The sequence below is a fragment of the Arvicanthis niloticus genome, chromosome 3 (genome assembly GCF_011762505.2).
Source record: "Arvicanthis niloticus isolate mArvNil1 chromosome 3, mArvNil1.pat.X, whole genome shotgun sequence".
Classification (NCBI taxonomy): domain Eukaryota; kingdom Metazoa; phylum Chordata; class Mammalia; order Rodentia; family Muridae; genus Arvicanthis; species Arvicanthis niloticus.
In genome coordinates this window covers 98,731,885-98,753,929 of record NC_047660.1, presented here as the reverse complement: position 1 = coordinate 98,753,929, position 22,045 = coordinate 98,731,885, and the positions used below count along the sequence as shown (strand labels likewise).

General features: G+C 38.7%; 1 protein-coding gene and 1 pseudogene across 4 annotated transcripts; one reads left to right on the top strand and one right to left on the bottom strand.

Moving 5' to 3' along the window:
* Positions 1-875: 875 nt before the first annotated feature.
* Positions 876-13,400, top strand: LOC117705999 (olfactory receptor 2T6-like). 4 transcript variants are annotated; one of them, XM_076931575.1, is made up of 4 exons: positions 881-1,074; positions 9,435-9,595; positions 10,846-11,034; positions 11,204-13,400. In XM_076931575.1, exon 4 carries the CDS (start codon positions 11,219-11,221, stop codon positions 12,167-12,169), a length of 951 nt encoding a protein of 316 aa, XP_076787690.1. In that variant the 5' UTR covers positions 881-1,074; positions 9,435-9,595; positions 10,846-11,034; positions 11,204-11,218; the 3' UTR covers positions 12,170-13,400. The 4 variants fall into 4 exon arrangements, with proteins under 4 accessions (XP_076787689.1, XP_076787691.1, XP_034354697.2 ...); XM_076931574.1 differs by lacking the exon at positions 9,435-9,595 and having other exon boundaries at positions 876-1,074; XM_076931576.1 differs by lacking the exon at positions 10,846-11,034 and having other exon boundaries at positions 878-1,074.
* Positions 13,401-18,404: 5,004 nt separating this feature from the next.
* On the bottom strand, positions 18,405-19,880 carry LOC117706084 (uridine 5'-monophosphate synthase pseudogene; annotated as a pseudogene).
* Between the last annotated feature and the right edge of the window lie 2,165 nt (positions 19,881-22,045).

Below are 22,045 nucleotides of genomic sequence, written 5' to 3'. Positions count from 1 at the left end.
CATGGATGTTTATCTGAAATATTAACTTGTTTGTCAGTGTTTACTATAGCACTATGAACAAGAATCAACCTTGGTGTCCAATAACAGAGCCACAGGTCATAAAAATGTGATTTGTATGTAAGGCAGATTTTTCTCACTCATAAATAAGAATGAAATTGTTGTGCCATTTTCAGGAAAATGGACACAACTGGAAATGACCATATTAGGTGAATCCAGTCAGTCTCAAAAAGACAAATACCACATTTTCTTTCATTTTGGGATCCTAGGATTTACAAATATATAAAATCTTAAGGGCATCAATGACATTAAATTGGATTGAAACTGTCTAGGGGAGTAGAGGAGTCTAGGGTGAGTGGGAGCAGGAGTGGAAAAGCTAGAGTGGGATGAGAGGTGGGCATGAGGGGTGGGCATGAGAGATGGGCATGAGAGGTGGACATGAGGGGTGGGCATGAGAGATGGGCATGAGAGGTGGGCATGAGGGGTGGGCAGGAGGAGTGGGCATGAGAGATGGGCGTGAAGTGCATCATACACTTGTTCGGAAAGAGCCCCATGCTACCCACTTAAAGTCTGTAAATAAAACTTTACTTCTTTGTATTTAGTTAATGAATGATGTGATTGGGAAGCTACTTCATAGAAGAGGAAAATGGGGGCACTAGAGTCCTGACCCTAACAAGACTCAGTACATGAACTCCTTTCTTTCCTTGGCAACATTCCAAATACCACTAAGTTACACTCTAGAGAAATGAGAGACATAAGGATTCTTATGATGAAACATCTAGTAAACAGTTATCCTCAAGCTGTTAATTAAGAGTGAAGCAGCTGAAGAGAAGATGGTCCAGTCACCTGCTTCAGAGACCATTCTCTGCTTGTTGTCTGACATTGTGAGTGAAGGGTCTGCATTCAGGCTGGGCCAGTTTAATTGATACCCACTGGATTCTCAGACATTTCTCCTGGGAGACATCTCAGGCTTATTAGGATGGTGTTTTCTAACTTATTTAAACTTTCCTTTCCTTGGTTGCCTAATGCTGTGTGCCCCAACTTTGTGTGGTGACCAAGTGAAAGATAATGGCTCAGGTAAGTGGCCATCTTCACAGGTCCTCAATAACTTTCTCCTTCCTCAATGCTCATTTCAGCCTGCATCTCCATTATCGTGTGTGTGTGTGTGTGTGTGTGTGTGAGAGAGAGAGAGAGAGAGAGAGAGAGAGAGAGAGAGAGAGAGAGAGAGAGAGAGAGAGAAAGTCAGAGACAGAGACAGAGACAGAGAGAAAGACAGAGAGAGAAACAGAAACAGAGAGGAGAGAGAGGGAGAGATAGATTCTTTTATCTCTTCAATTTCTAACATCATATGTCTTCTGAAGTTTATCATAACTGCTTTTGGCTTTGATTAATATTCCTCTTTCGAGCTATCTTATACCCATAAGTAATTCATTATCATCATCCTCCACCTCCATTTTGAATGTGAGGTCATACATCTGCCTTGGATCATGTCTAGGCAGAATTATGGGTAAGATAGATTGCCCATTTTAAAGTGACACGCACTTTCTCTAAGTATGACACACAGAGATATTGGTGAGATAAGAATATTAATAATAATATTATAAGCAGCATTGAATAGAGCTGTGAAGTGATATCTTTTCTGGTGCTGTAATGATGATCCTCACCTTGTAGAAGTTGTGGGGGAAGCGCTCAGAAACAGACAAAGCACATCCTAGAGTGCAGAGATAAATTGTCTGGATTCAATACAGCAAAATATTCAGTCCAAAGCCTGATTCTCAAACACAGAAATGATTTTTTAGCTCACTCAGATATACTTCTAATAAAAATGTAATATTTACAGTCATCAGTAGAACATAATAGTATAAAGATGGGAAAAAGTTTCAAACGTTCTGGTGCTTTATGTACCAAATGAAGCATTCGTCTGTCTGTGAGGCAAACCTGACCTCACCGCACAGTGGCTGGACTCGACACAGGTGGATCATCCAGCAGGCTTTGAGATAGTGAAAGCTACAATAATGGAGACATATTTTACTTATTGCTTTTGACTCATTCACGAGTCACCAAGAAGTGGATTTGGAGAATAGGAGCTCACCAGATGTGGTATAGGCTGGTCAGATGTCATCAGTTATACTGCACTGAAACAACAGGCTTGACTTACTCCATGGAGTTAGAAGAGAGTAAATGGGTTGTACATTTTTACTGCTGTCAGCTTTCTTTCTGATCTCAGGGTCACCTTCTTTCCAACTCAGGTTAGTCCTTTCTGTGATGTGAGGTCATAGAGGAGAACAAGATAAATATATGCATCATTAGGTCCTTGTTCTCTAATTTAACAGTACCATGTCTGGGGTAGAAAATGATTGCCTACATTAAATTCTAAAAGTTATCAGTGTATTGACTTGCTAAAGACTGTGGGTGCAAAGACCATTTAAAGAGGACTGCATAATCAAACACAATGAATGCATTTAAAGATGTATAAACATGGAATAAGTAACCCAGGACATCAATATGACTTGTAGATGAAATATAAAGGTGTATCCTGAGGACAGGGGCAATAAGGATTTCTCTCGGACGGAAGTCAGAACACTATAAAGAAGTGGAAGGTGACCTCATGACCACTGTCAAGCAGCAGCATCTAGTTTTATTAGGATTCAGCACATAAAATATAGTTAATAGCATACAGCTAGGTAAATCACCTACGATGCTTTGGGAAAGTTTATTCCTAACTATTCTACCTCTATCCATTTCAGCGGCTCATTTTATGGCTCATTTTTTTTTTCTTATTTCAGTTTAAAACATGTAGGGGCAAATGCAGAGAGTTGTCATTTTCTATACAGTTACAGATTTATTTCTTGCTCAGACATCTGATGGGCATGTCCACAAAACAACAAATCACCATTATTATTGATAAGTTCAATGGAGATTGAACAATGTTTAGTATAGTCAACTTGAAATACCGTTTAAAATATTTTGAATTTATTTTCACTATTAATTTCAGTGGTTAATTGAATATTTTTTCATATACCTATGCTATGGCTTTATGCTATCCAGTTTATGCTTTAGCATAAATTCCTAAAAGTAAATAAAGCATACATGATCTTCAAATGACTTCAACACATTTTGCTGAATAGTCTCACAAAATTGTCTAAACTCACAGTAGCAATGTATGATATAGCCTACTTCTACTCAAAACTCAAAAATGATGCTGTATTTCACACACAAACATATACAGACATACACCCATATGCATAGATTTAAACACATATGTTCTTTTGTCATTTTGCTATTATTGCGTAGAATATCCTGTTGATAATTGGGCAACATGAAACTTGTTGACACACACTTCCATTAAAATAGTATACTTTGCTAAAGAGATTTAAACAGTATACAAAAAATGTTTTTAAATATATAATTTTACTTTTACAGTTTGAACTACTTTGTCTAAAGATTTTAGTTTTAAAAGTCCTATTCTCCATCATGAAACTTCAATTTTTGTTGCCATCTACATATTGTAAAATCCATCATATGATTTTTAAATTACATATGTGAAGAAAAATCAATATATTAATTATGGGGACTTTGTATAGTTTCTTTGGCAGGTTTAATAATCATTTCTAGACCCTCTTTTCTATCCAGTTGCTTAATTTCTGTCATTTTGTTGCATTCTATGGGCTGTAGTTATGTTTTTAGATCCTCCCAGAGGGGGAAAAACAAACATTATTCTTCAGACTGCATTTTAGAATCATTTTCTAATTTCCTAGAAGAATATCTGTTGGAGTTTAAGACTGCAATTCTATTGGCTTTTAGCTTTATATTTTTCTCCAAGTTTTAGTAAATGTACCAGCTATTTCCATTTGTATTGTTACTGCAATGGCATGTTCTGTTGACACTTGGCTGATATCATTAAAGTGGGCTTGGTGGCATATGATGGAGAACATGGACCAGTTATCTACCCAGAATGGCTTCCTTAAATACATGTAGAGAAGTTTAGCCCTGGAACTGCTCAAATAGATGAGGAGAGGGGGAGACTGTTGTGAGCAGAGAACGCCTCAGTCAGGTTGTTTCCCAAAAGCCAAACATCAGTTATTGAAATCACTGGAGATCCCAAAGCCCTGTGATCAGGTCTCTAACCAACCTATAAACTGCACTCAAGACTTAATCGGTAGTTAACAATTAATGCAGAATGTTGTAAGGAAGATAGAAGGCCAGTGGACATGTATGGGCAGGTTTGTATTTGTATATGTGTCATTGTTGATGAACTGCTGAGATTACACATTATTCATATGTGAGATAGGCTTATAGTTATGAATGATTATAAATAGCAGGAGATCTCTCCACTTTCTTTATGAAGGCACTGAATGCTGTAAACTCTCCTTTTAATGGTGCTTTCATTGTATCCCATGAATTTGGGAATGTGCCTTCATTTTTGTTGAATTCTAGAAAGTCATTAATTTCTTTATTTCTTCCCAGACTCAGTGGTCATTCAGAAGAGTCATTCAGTTTCCATGAGTTTGTAAGCTTCCTGGTGTGTCTGCTGTTATTTAAGTCCAACTTTAATCTGTGGTGGTCTGATAAGATACAAGGAGTTATTTCAATTTTGTTGTGTCTTTTGGGGCTTGTTTTGTGACAAACTATATGATTAACTTTGGAAAGGGATCTATGAGGTACTGAGAAGAAAACATATTCTTTTGTGTTGGGATGAAATGTTCTGTAGATATGTTAGTCCATTTGATTAATAACTTCTGTTTGTTTCATTATTTCCCTGTTTCGTTTCCTATCCACTGTCGTTATAGTGTTCCCTCCTTGTCCCACCCTTCACCATTTGGTCCTCTTCCTCCTCTTGCATAGCCCACCCTCATTTTCTGTTTCGACACTGTACTCGTCATATGAAAAAGGAAGCATTCAGTGCTTGCCTTCCTGGATCTGAACTGTCTCATTTAACATGCTTTGCATTTCATCCTTGTGTCCTGCAAATTGTGTGATTTTATTCTTTGTTGTGATGATAAAACTCCATTGTGGAAGCTAGGAAATGCCTCTCTGTGGTAGACCACTTTCTTGGGTCTTGGGCTGCTGGCTCACCAAAACTGATAAAAATGAAGGTTTCTTCCTATGTTCCACATTCTACCCATCTAACCAGTGATTGGCACCAAGGTTGATTCTGTGACTTCACTCCTGTAACTGGTAGGGTTAAAACACAGGTAGGAATGTTTCTGTTGTGCACTGGCTTTGATATGTGTATGTGCAGACCAATGATATAGCTGGCTCACTCTATAGTTCGACGCTCAGTTTTTTGAGAAACTTCCAGAATGATTTCTAAGGTGGCTACACTAATTTAAGACAAGGGTATCTTTTCTCCTGTGGCTTACCAGCTCCTATGTTTTTAATTTTTAATTTTTTATAATGATAGTCATTTTGAATAGGGTAAGATGGATCTCAGTGTAATATCAGTGTTAAACATTTTTAAAATATATCAGTTGATCATTTTTACTTCCTTTGGGAACAATTTGTTCATTCAATCATTATGATAGGATTATTTGGGGTCTTGGTGTTTGCTTTTCTGAGTTCTGTGTTTGTTCTGTGTATTGATACTCAGTGAGTGGAGAGCTTGCAAAGCCTTCTGTTTGGAAGCTGTCTTCGCTTGTTGTTTCTTCTGCCATGCAGTGTTTTTAATTTGATATGGTATGTTGTTTTGACTTGTGATTTTCTGGGCTACCAGACAACTAGAGAGCCCAAGTCTGTAACTACAAATTAAATTTTCCTCTGAGTAGCTCCAAACCTTCAGATTTTTACATCCGAGTCTTTAATCCATGTTAGTTAATTTCTTTGTTTTTCACAACATGAGAAACAAAAGCTCTAACTTTAATATTAAGGATATTTTCAATTGTTTTCTCAAGTAGTAAATTTGAAAGATCATAATTTCATTATTTAAAAAAATCTCATGTCTTCCAAATTGGATAGCACTTTTAGACTTTATTTATATATGCATGTGTGTACATTGTACCTATATTTAACATGCATGTCATATATACATATGCTTATAACACAAACTTAGCTTCATTGGAATTTCCATCTATATTTATATAAACCTAACATATTTTCTTTAATATATATCTTGTTCTTGTATTAGCTATGGTTTAATTAGTTTATTTTCTTAAATCATTTTTCCAACCATTTTTAGCATGGAGAAATTTGAGTAAATTTTATCCCCATTTCAAAGAAACGTTTTTATTTCATTCATTTTGGGTAAGGCAGTTTCTTTTACTGAAATTGTTAGTGTGAATATTAACATGACAAATGACTAATTTAAGAAAAAGATTGCAGAGGGTAGTGCCAGCTCCACCCACTGTGGACATCAGGAAGGTCTGAATGGAGTCCTTGGAGACTTAGTAAGTTTCAGAGACAGGTGATAACCACCCACCCCAGCTCTCACCTACAGGACCCACCTAACCCCACCCAAAACTACCACAGGGAAGTCACAGTAGCATGCATGATGGCCCTTTTTCCAATGCCTTTTGCATGGCATTGTAAGTGAATGCCATGATAAGGTTAGGCCAGTAAAAGCTGGCTTACAGAATGTACAGAAGTTAGCCTGCATGAACACTTGAGTGTTCAAGCACCCCTGTACTCATGAATATGCTCCTACCCTCCATCTGTTTCTAGTCCTGCCATAGTGGTGGGATTCTGTCCCTTGGCAGGTGATGTAGGTGGTGCATTTTCTCTCTTCCACAAGTCTGATCTCATAGCAACCCATAGTGAGTACCAGGTAGGGATGCAAATCCAGACTCTCTTGAGTGACTTGAGATGAGGTCTGCACTGGTGGACATGGTCCCTTTAAATGGCCTGCACAGCCCAGTATCAGCTTCAGAATTCATCTGCATTTATATTGGAGTCCATGAATGTCTGTTGCATATTTTTAACTTAAAGGCTATTTGTAGAATTTTCTATAAGAGTACTGTATGTACATCATTTCTACCTTTTTCTTCCTCATCCTCAACTCCTATTATGCCCCCCTGACTCCTCTCAAACTCATTAGGACACATTCAGCATTTCAGTACAGAGCAATAGGTTGGTGTATATATATGCAGTGTAGTCACAAAAATCTAAAAATTTCTATTGTCATTCCTGCAAAATGTTCCACATACATTTGTACGTGTGTGTGTGTGTGTGTGTGTGTGTGTGTGATGAGAACATCAAATTCTTCTTTTCCAGGTACTTTGAAATATACAATAAACTATTGTTCACCTTGGTTGTCCTGACATATATTTGAATCACAAAATGTGTTCATCATATACAACTGTACTTCATAACAAAGGTGACCAATCTCCACACCCTTGGACCCTCTCCTTGTCCTTTCTATCTACTAGATCTATCTACTCCAGACTTCTAGGGTGTCAATAATTTTAGCTTCTGCATATGAGAAAAGGCATGTGTGAGTTACTTAATGTCATTTCATCACAGTAATGTCTTAGCTTCATTCTGTTGTGTATGTGTGTATGTATGTATGTATGTATGTATGTATGTATGTATGTATGTATGTATGCATGTATCCTTACTCATTCCTCTTGGACAGTTAGATGGGTTTTATACAGTGACTGTAAGACTGTGCTACAGTGAATATGGGAAAGGTAGCTGTCAGCACTTACCTTGTCTTTATGATATTAACCATTATAACTGGCGATGATACTGCATCATGGTTTTGATTTAAATTTTCCTAATGATTAATGATACTGAGCATTTTGTGAATGCTTTTTGTGGTGCTGTGGATAAAATCTAGGGCCATGTGCATGTGAGGCATTTGGTTGTAAAACATTCCCCAAAACTTGCATTTAAATACTTAGTCTCCAGCTGTTTGTAGGGGTAGGATTTATGGAATTTTTGCAAGGTGGGCACATCTGGGAGTCTGCCCATGAGATGTATATAGTTCAGCTCTCTTTTCTGTACCATCTGTGTTTCCTGACCTGCCAAGATGTGAACAAGTGCTTTTCATCACAGCTGCAATCTATCACCTACAGTCATGTCTTTGCTGACATGATGAATGGCACCCTCAGAGATGCACTGCAATTAAGCTTTCCTTTGTGTTGCTTCTTGGCTGTTTTTTATTCACAGCAGTGAGAGGAGTATTTGATAAACTAGATTCATGCTCTGCAAACAAGGTCATATCCCAGGCTCTGGAAGTCATGTATGATTTGTCTTTTAGAAACAGTTTTGACCTCAATCCTACACAAAGAACTACACGTGGAGAGGGTATGGTGGTGCACACCTTTAATTGCAGCATTCAGGAGGCAGAGACAGGTAGATCTCTGTGAGTTTGAGGTCAGCCTTATCTACATAGTAAGTTCCAGGAAAACTAGGGCTACATAGTGAGACACTGTCTTGAAACAAACAAAAAGACAAAGAAAGCAAACAACCAGAAAAAAGACCTATAGGCAACTGAGAAAAACTTAGAGTTGGGGAGGTGGTCTTCTCTAGGGAAGTGCGTACCAACTGGTATCCAGGGGCAAAGGTCATCCCTGAAAACATACATACAAGTAACATTATGTAGACTGAGTGTGTTATATTTAGAAATATATATATATGTGTGTGTGTATGTGTGTGTGTGTATGTGTGTGTGTATAAACATATACATTTATATATAAATAAATTAATTAATTTACAGACAGACAAAGGGGTATATGAGAAATTGTGGAGAGAGGAACGGGAAGAGATAAATGTTATCATATAATCTCAAAAAAATTATAGAAATAGGTTTAACACTTGTCCTCAATTTGGAGTAGTTTATTGATGTTTTAAAATATATTTTGAGCTTGGCAAGATGACTCAGTGTAAGAGCACTAGCTGCTCTTCCAGAGGGTTTGAGTTCAATTCCCAACAACTACATGGTGGCTCATAACAATCTATAATGTGATCTGATGCCCTCTTCTGGCACGCAGGTGTACATGCAGATAGAGTATTCATAAACATTTAAATAAATAAATCTTTAAAAATTAAAATTTATTTTCATTTTTAGTACAAAAAGTTTAGGTTTTATTGTGACATATTTCACTTGTTGAGTTTTTCAAATTATTTTCTCATCAAGTTTCTTCAGATCCTTATAACATTCTAGATGTTAGGTAAATATTTTTCAAAGATTTTTTTCTGTTTTATAAATGGTTTCTTCACTGTTGATTACTTCCTTTGCTCTTCAGATAATTGTTTCTTTGTTGTTGTTATTATTATTATTAATAATTACTAGAAATAGAGTAGAGCCAAAAGTCTTGTACATATCAAACTGTATCATTGAAAAACAACCCTATCATGGAGGTTTGTAATTTGTTATATTCCAATATATTTTCACTCTTGTTGCCTGTGTTCTGTCATTAAATTTGTGTCCAGCCTACACAATGCTTTGGGTTTTCTTCCTTTCCCTCTATATTCAATCTGTGAGTTTTTCATTCATATAGATTTGCATCCTTCTGGGGACTCTGTGTGCTCCCCCGGCTGGGAGATCCTTACGGCTTTTTGTCACATCACCATTTCTAAGACTTATGTCTGTCTCAATAAATCAAAAAACTTTTGAGATCAAAAATGTCTCAGATGTTTAAGGAGACTGGTGGTGACACAGGTAAGAAGACATCGCTGGCACTGTGGCAGTCTAACCTAGACATGTGCTTTTCTCTTGCAAACCTTTAAGGTTAAGGGAAATGCTAAAGTAATAACTATTAATGTTGATGATGGTGATGGTGATGGTGATGGTGAAGATAAATAACACAAATGCTGAAAAGGGGAAATTTCTTAAAAGATCAGGATAAATATGTTAAACGTTCTGTAAATATGCTAAAATATGATGCTATGTAATCATTGAACTGCAGTTCATTCCATAGGTAATACTTAAAAATTAATTTGAGCTCCATACTCTGGCCCACTTACTTTGAGAAACTGACTGCCTAGCCCTCACCATCTATTTCCCAGCTGTTTATTTGTTTAATATGGTGCTAAAGATGGACCCAGGGCCTCATGCATGTGAAGCAAGGGCTCTACCACTGAGCTCAGCCCTCAGCTCCTCCTCAAAGTCAGTTCTCTTCCTGAGTTGGCTTTTGTTTCCTCAATACCTGAGCCCTGTTATGCTTTACAGTATAATCCTGTCTTCTATTCTATAATAAGAGCCCATATTCAAATCTATTAATGGTAGTTTTATGTCCATCCTCTTTTACTGTCTATGATAACATTTTCACCAAGGGTCTTATTAACATTATCCAAACATATTTCCCTCTTCTGTTACTTCTTTCAGTGTTTCTCTTCCAAGGATATATTAAATTGCAAAAAAAAAAAAAAAAAAAAAAAAAAAAAAAAACCCACTCCCTGATGTCTAGTACAGTATCACCAAAATTATTCAAACCTGTCAGTGTATAAACAGGATATAACAGTAGATTAATGAGAAATTGGCTAACAGTCATAGTCAATAATGAGCTATTAACTACTGCTTATTATAGTTTTCAACAGAGTCCACAACTTCATGATTATTTCTAGTGGAATTGATAAAGTCTTTTATATTTCTTTTTAAAGTATTATTGCATCTATTTCTTTATCATATATGGGAGTATATGGTAAATGGCATGCACGGCTGCATCAGAAGACAGCTTTCAGGAGTCAGTCCTCTCCTTCCATCGTGAGTTCTGATGCTCAAACTCGGGTTATCAAGTTTGGTGGTGACCTTCTTTATCTGCTGAGCCAAATTCATTTCCAGCCTTGAATCATCACATTTTTAAAGTGTGAAGAAAATTTACAATCTGATCAAATATTGTTCTAAATTACTTGGTTGTGTAAAATTAATTTAAAATATTTGTTGTTTTGCTGCTGAATACACATTTTAAGCAATCAGACTATACTCAAAAAGAAGAGAAGAAGGAGAAGAAGAAGGAGAAGGAGAAAGAGAAGGAGAGAAAGAAAGAAGAAGAAGCCACCTACAGGACCCAAATACTATGCAATAATAATAAAAAATTTGCATTAAAAATTGTTTATCAAATATCCACTCAATTTCATGCCAGGAATCCTGACTTTCAGGTTAGTCTTTAAGAAGACACTGCCAAAATAGAAGCTACAATTAACTTCCCAGAAAGCACTTGACATCAGACACAGGAGTCTAATTTAAGGATCTCATTCATACATTTGTAATGATTCCTCTCACCTTTGTAATTTTCAATAACTCCTCCTTCTCTCTTTATACTTCCAGCTCAGATACAAACATATGGATGGAAACAAAACCTTTCCCAGTGACTTCACCTTTGTGGGCCTCTTTACTCACAACAAAGCCTCGGGATTCCTGTTCAGTGTTATTTGTGCCACGTTCTTCATGGCCATAGTGGCTAATGGAGTCATGATCTTTCTCATTCACGTAGACCCTCACCTCCACACCCCCATGTATTTCCTCCTCAGCCACCTCTCCTTCATTGACATGATGTATATCTCCACTATTGTGCCTAAGATGTTGATTGATTACATCATAGGCAAAGGGACCATCTCTTTTGCTGCCTGTACAGCCCAGTACTTTCTCTACATGGGCTTTGTAGGAGCCGAATTCTTCCTGCTGGGACTTATGGCTTATGACCGCTACGTGGCCATCTGCAATCCGCTCCGTTATCCTGTCCTCATGAGTCGGAGAGTCTGCTGGTTTATTTTGACCAGTTCTTGGTTTGGTGGGGCTTTGGACAGTTTCCTCCTCACCCCCATCACAATGAGTCTCCCGTTCTGTGCATCCCACAAGATCAACCACTTTTTCTGTGAGGCTCCCACGATGCTGAGACTAGCCTGTGGTGACAAAGCCATATATGAAATGGTAATGTACATCTGCTGTGTTGTGATGCTGTTGGTCCCCTTCTCTGTGGTGATCACATCCTATGCCCAGATACTGGTCACAGTACATCAGATAAAGTCTGAAGAAGGGAGGAAAAAGGCCTTTGCCACCTGCTCATCACATGTGATTGTAGTGACATTGTTCTATGGGGCTGCTTTGTACACCTATATGCTTCCCCAAGCCTATCACACCCCACTCAAAGACAAAATCTTCTCAGCCTTTTATACCATCCTCACCCCCTTGCTCAACCCTGTTATTTATAGTCTGAGGAACAGAGATGTGGCAGGGGCTTTGAAGAGGGTGATAGCAAGACGTAGAGGGGCCTGTAGTGTGGAAGGAAAGTAATTACAAGAAGCTAACACACTTCTGCCTGTCTGGGATAAAACATGGATAATGTGGATGGATAATGCTACAGCAATCTCCAAAGCCAGTTCCATGAAAAGATCCATCAGCAATGTTTCTATCGAAGATAAGAAGCCGTGACAAGTTTTGTGTATAAATGGTGCTAACTTCCCATCCATTGGTGCCACTGGTTTTCTCCTTCTTTGTTTCCATAACATGCTCTTGGGAGTTTTCACACTGCCATTCATGTACATAGAGGTCCGAAAGTGTGTGGTTAATATTACATATCAACCCTCGGTGAAATTATAAGAACCTGTGAAATGCTTATGAGTGTCAACATTCAAATGACAACAACATGTTATAAGGTGCCACAGGGTTCAGCTACAGATACTCAACAACAGAATTTATAATGTCCAGACATCTCTTTCCAGAGTAACAATTGAAAAAATTCTGCCTTATCTAGAGTTGAAGGTGGAAAAAAGGACCACATGTATATGGCGATTCAAATATCAAATTATTGCAGAGCAGGATTCTATTGGATTTCTTACTCAGTATATTGGGGTATGTAGCAACAGATATTTGAGAAAGAAATAGTTCATACAAGAGCAGTTCTACAATTGTGCCCCAGGGTCTTTTCTAAATTATTGTGATTCTTAGACTCTCAGTGTAGATGTTCGTGATAAGAGAAATAATGCCAACTTCTTTCCACTTCCAGAGAAATGTTGGATAAAACATTTTTTTCTCCATCATTTTCATTGCATTTAACATAAAATGAGAAAAAACATAACTCAGCTTTACATTTGTAAGTTACAACTAGAAAATCCTTTTTGGAGACAAACTAATATCATTTCTGTTTTAGTAAATTAAAGGTTGGGAAAAATATTTAGGGTGGACCTAGTCATAAAATCTACCCGTACTCCTGGACCAACTCTGTGTGGTATAGTGTTGGTCTTTGACTTCCGCCTGTTGGACAGAATTTAAGTTGCATCTGATGATGCCCATCTGCTTCGACAACAGTAGGAGAGCTGGACAGAGACAGAATGCCTACTGGACTGAAATGCTGCTGGGACTTAGATACAAAATTTGTCAAATTGGGCAGTCTTCTCTGAGTTCTAGGGTGGCCTGACTGGCTGATTTGGGAGGCAGATCTGTAAAAATTGCCACTGCAGTGTGATGTCCAATCTAGGAAACGAATTGAGAATTCTAATAAATGAGAAAGGCTGGAGGGCACTAATGCATGGTAGCTGTGTATCAATCCTGGTATATATTTGTGTTAGGTAGAGTTCTTTACTGAACAAAACCAGTGTGTGTGTGTGTGTGTGTGTGTGTATGCCTCTGTGTGTGTGTGTGTGTGTGTGTGTGTGTGTGTGTGTAATCATACAAAGACAGTTCATTAATTGGCTTTGATTATTGGGGCTGATGGCTCCAAATAACAGTAAGCAGAAAATTATTTTAAAAAGTAGATAATTCAGGCAGGTTTTCATTTCATATCAGGTCTCTTTTCCAAAAGCCACATACAGTTGGGAGCTGTTTCAAAAGCATCTCAAGGAATCAATTCTGGTAAAAGATGCTAAAAAAAAAAAAACCTAGGAACTGTCTGATTGCCCATCTTGAGAGCTGCTTCTGCCATAGAACTGTCGGTAAGGACGATTACAAGAACTAGCTGGACTCTCACCAGTGCAAGAAGACAATAACCATGAACAATGCTGCTTTGGGGAATGAAAGCACCATATCCAGACCCTGTTTGACAACATTAGGAGATATTCAGTGTACAGAGAGCCAGTCCAGACTGCAACAAGTGGTATGCCTTCTTCCCAGGGCTATCTCAAGTAGAGACTGGTATCCACATGAAAAGCTAAATCAGGTTTTCTAGAAGCCATGCAAGTATAATATTTTATCCAATAAGTAATGGGAAGCCATCTTCAAAGAGTTGTGGAAGTTTAGAAAGTAGGGTAGACCTGGACATATCAAAAGTTGGTTCATAAAACTAGGCTTGGGCTTATGAATATATAGCTGAGGACACTGCAGCCAGTATTTATTGAAAAGAAAATGTAATTAGAAAAAAATAGAATAAGTTTTAGCTTCCCACATTGAATATATATTAGTATTATATTTTGTAATCTATGCTCCAAATTAGTTTTGGTACTGGTTGTTAGTGCACTGTCTTTGTACAGAGGGGAAACAGGTGGTCTATTTGGAGAGAGTAAAATATTCCACCTGAAATGTTTCTTGTCAGATTTCAAGTTTTTCAGATGATGAAGATCTCTGAGGACAGGGAATGGTTCTAAATATCTGTCTATTCATAAGAAGAAATTTGCATACATCTGCATTAGGACGGCAAAGACAGGTGCGTCTTACCTGCTATTACCACTTCCACTCCTGCATAGCAAGGGGCTGCTGTGGCCCATATACACATTTCCAAGGAGAGGTTATCTGGACATCTAACTGCATAGTGATGACAACTCTTACTGTACACATTCTCCGCACACCTCCATAGCTCACCATCTTTGCTCTGGAGACTTAAGGCATCCCTTTGCTCAAACCTACACAAAGTTAAGTGACCACTTTGTCATATACATTTTTTTTTACTGTTAAGTGACCACTTTGTCACATACATTTTTTTTACTGTCATCTATTGTCCATTTATTTTATGGATCAAAATTATTTAACCTTTAAGGGGAAAATAGTACATATAAAACATAAAATACCCTGCAGTGTACTTCTGTGAATTCTATAGTTTTCTTCTTACCAAGGTAATCAGCCTTTTGAAACAAGGTTGTTACAGGGAATAACCTTTTCAAATTGAGATGACCAGTCTTCTGTCTTTGTGTAGAGGTGTTTCATACTGCAGTCTAAGTCTTAACCCCTAAAAGTTCTCTCAAAGGATTATGTAGTTTAAGTAACTGTAGCTCTAGAAAACAACACAGGATTTTAGATTGGCCTATTTTTTCCTCTCTACCACCATAGGAGAATTTAAGCTCCACTGCATAAGATGTGCTTCCTGTGATCTGACATGGCAGGCACTGCACTGTGAACCTTTTAGCCATGCCAGAAGAAATAAGACACTTCAGTGTGAAAATCTGTGAAAATCTGAGCATTTTGTGTTCTAGTAAAAATGAGCTAGTGAAAGTGTAATTTGTGGTTACAGAAGAATCACTGAAGAATGGAGAAAGTGTAAGGACATTAAATTGACAGTACCACTGATACATATTTGCGGTCTTTTACTGTCTATATTCTCTACTCTAGCCCCTAATATCTAGAGTAGAATGAAAGAATCAAAACCTGGCAATGATACAAGAATGCAGAACTATAGAACACCAACCCAGTGAGAGAAGCAACAGAGAACAAATCAGAAAGATCAAATTTGCCGTCCTAATGCAGATGTATGCAAATTTCTTCTTATGAATAGACAGATATTTAGAACCATTCCCTGTCCTCAGAGATCTTCATCATCTGAAGATCTAATAGACACTAAGGACTTAGTTTCTAAGGCAGACTGGAACTTCCTTACTTCCTTGCAGATTATATATATATATATATATATATATATATATATATATATATATATATATTTATCCCTGATCAACTATGCTGATTCACATTACCCACAGCAAGATATAATTCCAATTAATTTTATGGCATATGTACATAAGAAAGAAATCTGTATTTCTTATTCAAGTCATCCAATGACAAGTACCAAGAGCCTGACATTGTTAATAGGGTGTTTACATGTGATCTGTTCTCTCTCATGTATATTCCTTCCAACATGCATGTGAAAACACCTCCAGAGAACATGTAGCATTGTTTTCAGCTCAACACATCACTGGTAGTGCTCAAGCAAACCATATGAAGAAAATGTAGACAAGATACTGAAGAATCTATGTAAAAATAAAATTATAGTATTCTAATAGAATCTTTTTAATGCTTAGTTTTCAGTTATGATTTTTCTATGACTATAAATTAATTTGGAGTATGGACCTCCTTTTCAATTATGGGGTAAATACTTTACCTATTTGAAAGTTTTCCCAAGATGCCAAATCCTTGCCCTCTCAGGACCGATGGAGTAGCACCCTTTGCTGTCAAGACATCCTGGTTCCCCAGTTCTTCTGACATTGACCAACTCTCATAGAAGAATACCTCTTATGACTCAAAAAGAGATCATTCCTTTTTTCCGGTTTTTCGAGACAGGGTTTCTCTGTGTAGCCCTGGTTGTCCTGGAACTCACTCTGTAGACCAGGCTGGCCTTGAACTCAGAAATCTGCCTGCCTCTGCCTCCCACATGCTGGGATTAAAGGCGTGCACCATCACTGCCCTGCGAGATCTTTCTGATGACTCTACTCAGGGCAGTATGATAAGAAATATTTTCTGTGTTGTTTCATGATTTTACAGATCACTACTGATCTTCAGGCTGCTGAACACGTTGTTCTCACTAGCCATAGTTTCCAGTAGCAGACATGGTTTTCTTCCTGTTGTGCAAACCCTAAGTACAATCAGACAGGTATCTGTGGGTCTCCCTTCTCCTCTAAGGTCATTACCCACTGGCCCACAAGGGATAAGGAAGCAGCATTGGCAACCAGGGTTCATATGCCTATGAGTATAACAGAAGGACTTTCAGGACTTTTAGTTTCCATGAGACAGCAGTACACTGTTTTTCCAGGGGAGGGCATATGAAGTCTGTTAGGAGTAGGAGTTGAAAGACTGATTGATTATAACACAGCACCTAATTATCATAAAGGCAAGAAACTAGAGCAAATCTTGTGTGCTGAATCAATGTTGCTCTTAAAAGAGTTTCCTTGGTCATGTTGTCTCTTCACAGCAATGAAAACCTTAACTAAGACAGAAGTGACAAGAAGTGATATTATCATTAGACTACTTCCTGCTTATTAGGAGTATCAAGTTCCTTAAGGCAAGTTTGATAAGCACTGTCAGGGTATTTAGTTTCTTCTTGATGTCTCTTTGTGCTTGACTACTTAACAAACCTCAACCAACAGCAACCAATCAATAACAAACCCACCAACTCTCTCAGGACCCTAGCATTTATATACTATCTGAAAAGTCCCCAGAATTCCAATCATCACACAATCACAGAAATTGTCTGCTGTTGGCAAAATCATGCCCTTGCTAGAGCACAAGGAAAATCACAACTGTTGTGGACAATCTGCAGCAGTTCAATATCCCCACCCCTGGGATTAAAATGAAAACATATGTTTATAACATTTCTGTGATTTTAAAGAATTCAATATTCCAAAGTTTTCATTACACTGTTGTAGTCCAAGATTTTCCTCAACATTTGTTGAAGGCTCTATATTTTCTTCAGGGCATACATTTTGCTTCTTTGTTAAAAATCAAATATCTTTGGCTTTATGGACTTATATCTGAGACATACATTCTATCCCATTAAGGTATACATCTGCTTTTATGACACTAATGTGCTGTTTTTATTACTATGGCTCCAGGATTGTTTTGGCTATTGCTGGTCTTTTGCGTTTCCATATTAACTTGAAGATTTGTCTCTGTGTCTGCCAAGAATATCTGTTGGATCTCATTGGCATTGTATTGAATCTGTAGATTGACTTTTGCAGCAAGGTCCATTTTCACAATATTGATTTTTTTTGTTTCCCCCTTTTAGCACTGGCAAAGATTTGTTATTATTATTATTATTATGTAAAAGTATATTGTATCACATGCATGTATCCCCTGGAAGCTAGAAGAGGAAATTGGCTCCCCTGGGATTGGATGGATGTGAGCCACAATGTGGGTGCTGAGAACCAAATGCTGACTCTCTATAAGAGAAAGTGTTCTTAACCACCAAGCCATTCATTATGAACCCCCAGCCCATTAGCAAACACACATTAATGACAGTGGGGAACTGGTACTACCGTTTTCTTAGATCCAGATTGCGGCAAGAGGAAGCTGTGGCGGACTTTCTATACTGACTGCTGAGTAGAATGAACTAGAACTCCTGCTCCATTTAACGACCCAGCTTCATGGCACTAAGGGAGGTAAGCAGCTAACATTAGATGTATTTGACTGAGTCTCACTGAATTAAAAGAATTAAGCAGTCTAGACCAGGAATCTCAAAGGTGGCAGCTGCCAAACAAATGCCAGTCTCAAGGAAAGCTTTGAAAAGAGCTCATTACGGTACCAATGCAGTGATTACAAGTGGAAGACTGTGATATGACGCTCCAGAGTCTGTCTCTCACTGACCCAATTCAGGGCCCTGAGAACCGATGTTTGAAGCCAGCCACTTTTGGGATACCACCCATTTTCAGCATCTTCTTACTGAACAGCAAGTCTACTCAAATACGCTTCCCAGGCAGCTTTTCTGTACATCTCAGCTGCTTCCAGATGGTTAGCTGCTGCAAGTATTCCCCTGCCTACAATGATGACATCAGAACCGCGTTTACCAATCACTTTTTGTGGACTATTGTACTGCTGGCCAAGGTGATCCCCTCCTGTTTCTAATTGAACTCCTGGGGTCAAGTGAAGAAACTCTGGTTTCATGCTTATTCGGGAGCCAGAAATAAAGCCAATGACAAATTCACAGTGTTCCTCAGCCATCCCAACTGCTGCCTTGGTGTAGTTTCCCGTGGCCAAGGAGCCAGGAGAGCTAATTTCTTTAATGAGCAAGCACCCTTGATGTAAAGGCAGGCCCACTTCCTGTAAGCCTTTCACAACTCCTGAGCCTGGTACCACGTGGGCATTTACTACATCTGCCCAGGAAGCTATTTTAAAGATGCCACTTTCATACTGCTTTTTAACTGTGTTTCCTATATCAGCAAATTTCCTGTCTTCAAATATTAAGAACTCGTGGTGTTTTGCCAGAACGGTCAACTCCTCCATCACATCCAGAGTAAAATCATTCAGAATATCGACATGAGTTTTGAGCATGCAGATGCTGGGTCCCAAGGCATCTGCTAGCTGCAGCAGCTCTCTGGCCTCCGACACATCAGCGGACAGACACAGATTGGTCTCCTTCTTCTGCATAAGCCTGAGGAGCTTTGAGGCAAGTGGGTGGATTCCAGGCAGCTCTGCTCGAGCACCAAAGCTGAGTTCTTTGCATGCTTTCTTCTCAGGAGGTGGAAAACCATTATGATTAGCTGATGAAAAAACATTCTCTTGAATGAACCTCTTCACTTTCCCGACCATCTCAGCGTCAATTTTTTTCTGCTGCTCCAGAATCTCCAGCATTTGGGACAAGGTGCACACTGCATGGAGACGGATCCCCTGGGCCTGCAGCTTGTCCTGGCCTCCCTGCTCTCTGTCCAGCAGCACTATGGCATCAGTCACCTTTAGACCCTCCTTCTGAAGAACTTCAACAGTCTCCAAAACACTGGCCCCACTGGTGAAGACATCCTCAATGACGAGACAGGTCTTCCCAGGATTACTCTCTCCTTCTACAAGGCGCTTGGTACCATAATCCTTTGTTTCCTTCTTCCTAATGAACATGGGAATGTGATTGGCTGAGCAGATAACTGTTGCTACTGGTAACGCTGTATAAGGAACTCCACACACACTGTCAAAACTGATCCCGACATTTTTGGCAGTTTGGAATAAAATGTCTGCGACCTGACTGAGAAGACATGATGCCCTGCAGGTCGATGTAGACTGGGGAGGAGAGCCGGCTTTTCAGTACAAAGCTCCCGAACTTGAAAGCCTGCACGTCATACAGCTAGGTGACCAAGGGGCCCAGGGCTGGGCAGAAGACCTCCATTCTCGAACGCTCAGTTCACTCTGGAAGCCGAGGGCAATATTGATTATTCTAACACATGAGCATGGGAGGTCTTTTCATCTTCTAGTGTCTTCCTCAATTTCTTTCTTGGGTGTCTTCATGTTTTTATTGTAGAAGTTTGTCATAGAAATCTCTCATTTCCTTGGTTAAATTTATTTCCTTGTGTGTGTGTGTGTGTGTGTGTGTGTGTGTGTGTGTGTGTGTGTGTGTGTCTGTGTGTGTGTGTGTGTGTGTGTGTGTGTGTGTGTGTGTGAGTGTGTTGTACATAGGGTAGCTTCATTGATTCCTTTTTCAGTATGTTTTTACCTGATGTATAGAAAGGCTACTAGTTTTTGTATTAACTTTGTGTGGTGCTTTGAATAAGAATGGTCTCCATAGAACCTTATGTTTGAACAATTGATCACCACTGCAGAAGCTGTTTGAGAAGAATTACTAGGTGTCACTGTGTTGGAAGAGTTATGTCACAGGGACGGGCTTTGAGGTTTCAAAAGCCTCCTCTTGTCCACAGTGTACTCTTTGCCTCCTGTCTACAGATTAAGAAGTGAATTCTCAGCTGTTCTTGTCTCTTTGCCAACATGGATTCAAACCTCTGCAATCCTAAACTCAAATACTTTCTTTTATAGGTTACCTTGGTCATAGTGTTCTGTCATAGCAATAAAAGAATAATTAAGACATTCTGTATCCTGATGCTTTACTGAAGGACTTTATTTTTTATTTTTATTGGATATTACACTTACATTTCAGATTTTATCCCCTTACCCCATTTGCTCCCCTGCCAGGAACCCCCATCCCATCCTCCCTCCTCCTGCTTCTATGAGGATGTGCCTTTACCACCCACTCCCACTTCCCCACCCTCGAATTCCCCCACATTCCAGCCTTCATGGGACCAAGGATCTCCTCTCTCACCTATGCCCAACAAGGCCATCCTTCCCTACATATACAGCTGGAGTCATGGGTCCCTCCCTATGTGCTCCCAGGCTGGTGGTTTAGACCCTGGGGAGCTCTGGTTGGTTGGTATTGTTGCTTTCCTAATGGGACCACAAACCCTTTCAGCTCCTTCAGTCTTCTCTCTCACTCCTCCATTGGGAAAACCTTGATCAGATCAGTGGTTAGCTGTGAGCATCTGCCTCTGAATGTGTCAGACTCTGGGAGACCTCTAAGGAGACAGCTACATCAGGCTCTCGTCAGCATGCACTTCCTGCCATCCACATCAGTCTCTACCTTTGGTGACTGTACATGGGATGGATACCCAGGTGGAATGGTCTCCAGACAGCCCCTCGCTAAAGGACTTTATTAGCTCTAAGATATTTTGATAGAGTCTCTAGGACATTTTATGTATAGGATAATATCATCTGCAAAATGGAGTACCTTCACTCCTCTTTTCCAATTTTTCATTTTATTTCTTTTTCTCTTAATGTTCTATCTTAGGTTTTAAATACATTGATTAGTAATGGAGAGAAAGAACAACTTTGTCTTGTTCCTGATTTTAGTGGAAATACTTTGCGTTATCCTCCATTTATTATGGTGTTGGCTATATTGTTGTGATATATAGCCTTTCCCATGTTGATATTTCTCATGGGTGCAGCTTTCCTGTAATATATAGAAATTTGATCTCAAATCAATGGCCTGATTTTCTGAATAAGACAATTTACATTCTTCTTTGACAATGTTTACTGAGCTTCCCATGTGTGGTTCATGTTATAGATATATAAAACAGGGTTGGACTTCAAAAAGTCAGTTTTGTTTTCTGCACTTTGACCAGTTGTAGCAACAGTTTTAGAGTTTTGGGTTCTGTGAAAAGCACAGAAATAATATAAGAATATATTTTTGTTTGAATTCAGATGTAGTGTATAGTGATTCACTGAAGAATGATATCCCAGATTCAAATAGTATATAAACACAAACAGTGTTTTATTCTTCAGAAATTCAGCATGATGTTGGATCTCATTACCAAGATAGAGAGAAAACGAAGATAGTTCACAGGGCCAAATTTAAAGCATATTAGGAGATTTCCAGGGTAGGTGACCTTTATCCTACTCCATCTCTAGAAACATTCTAGAACCATTACTAGGTTGTGGAGGCAGGAAACTGATGCTGAGGAGGTCTAGAAACTGTTGCTGAGGAAGACTGGAAACTACTGCTGACCC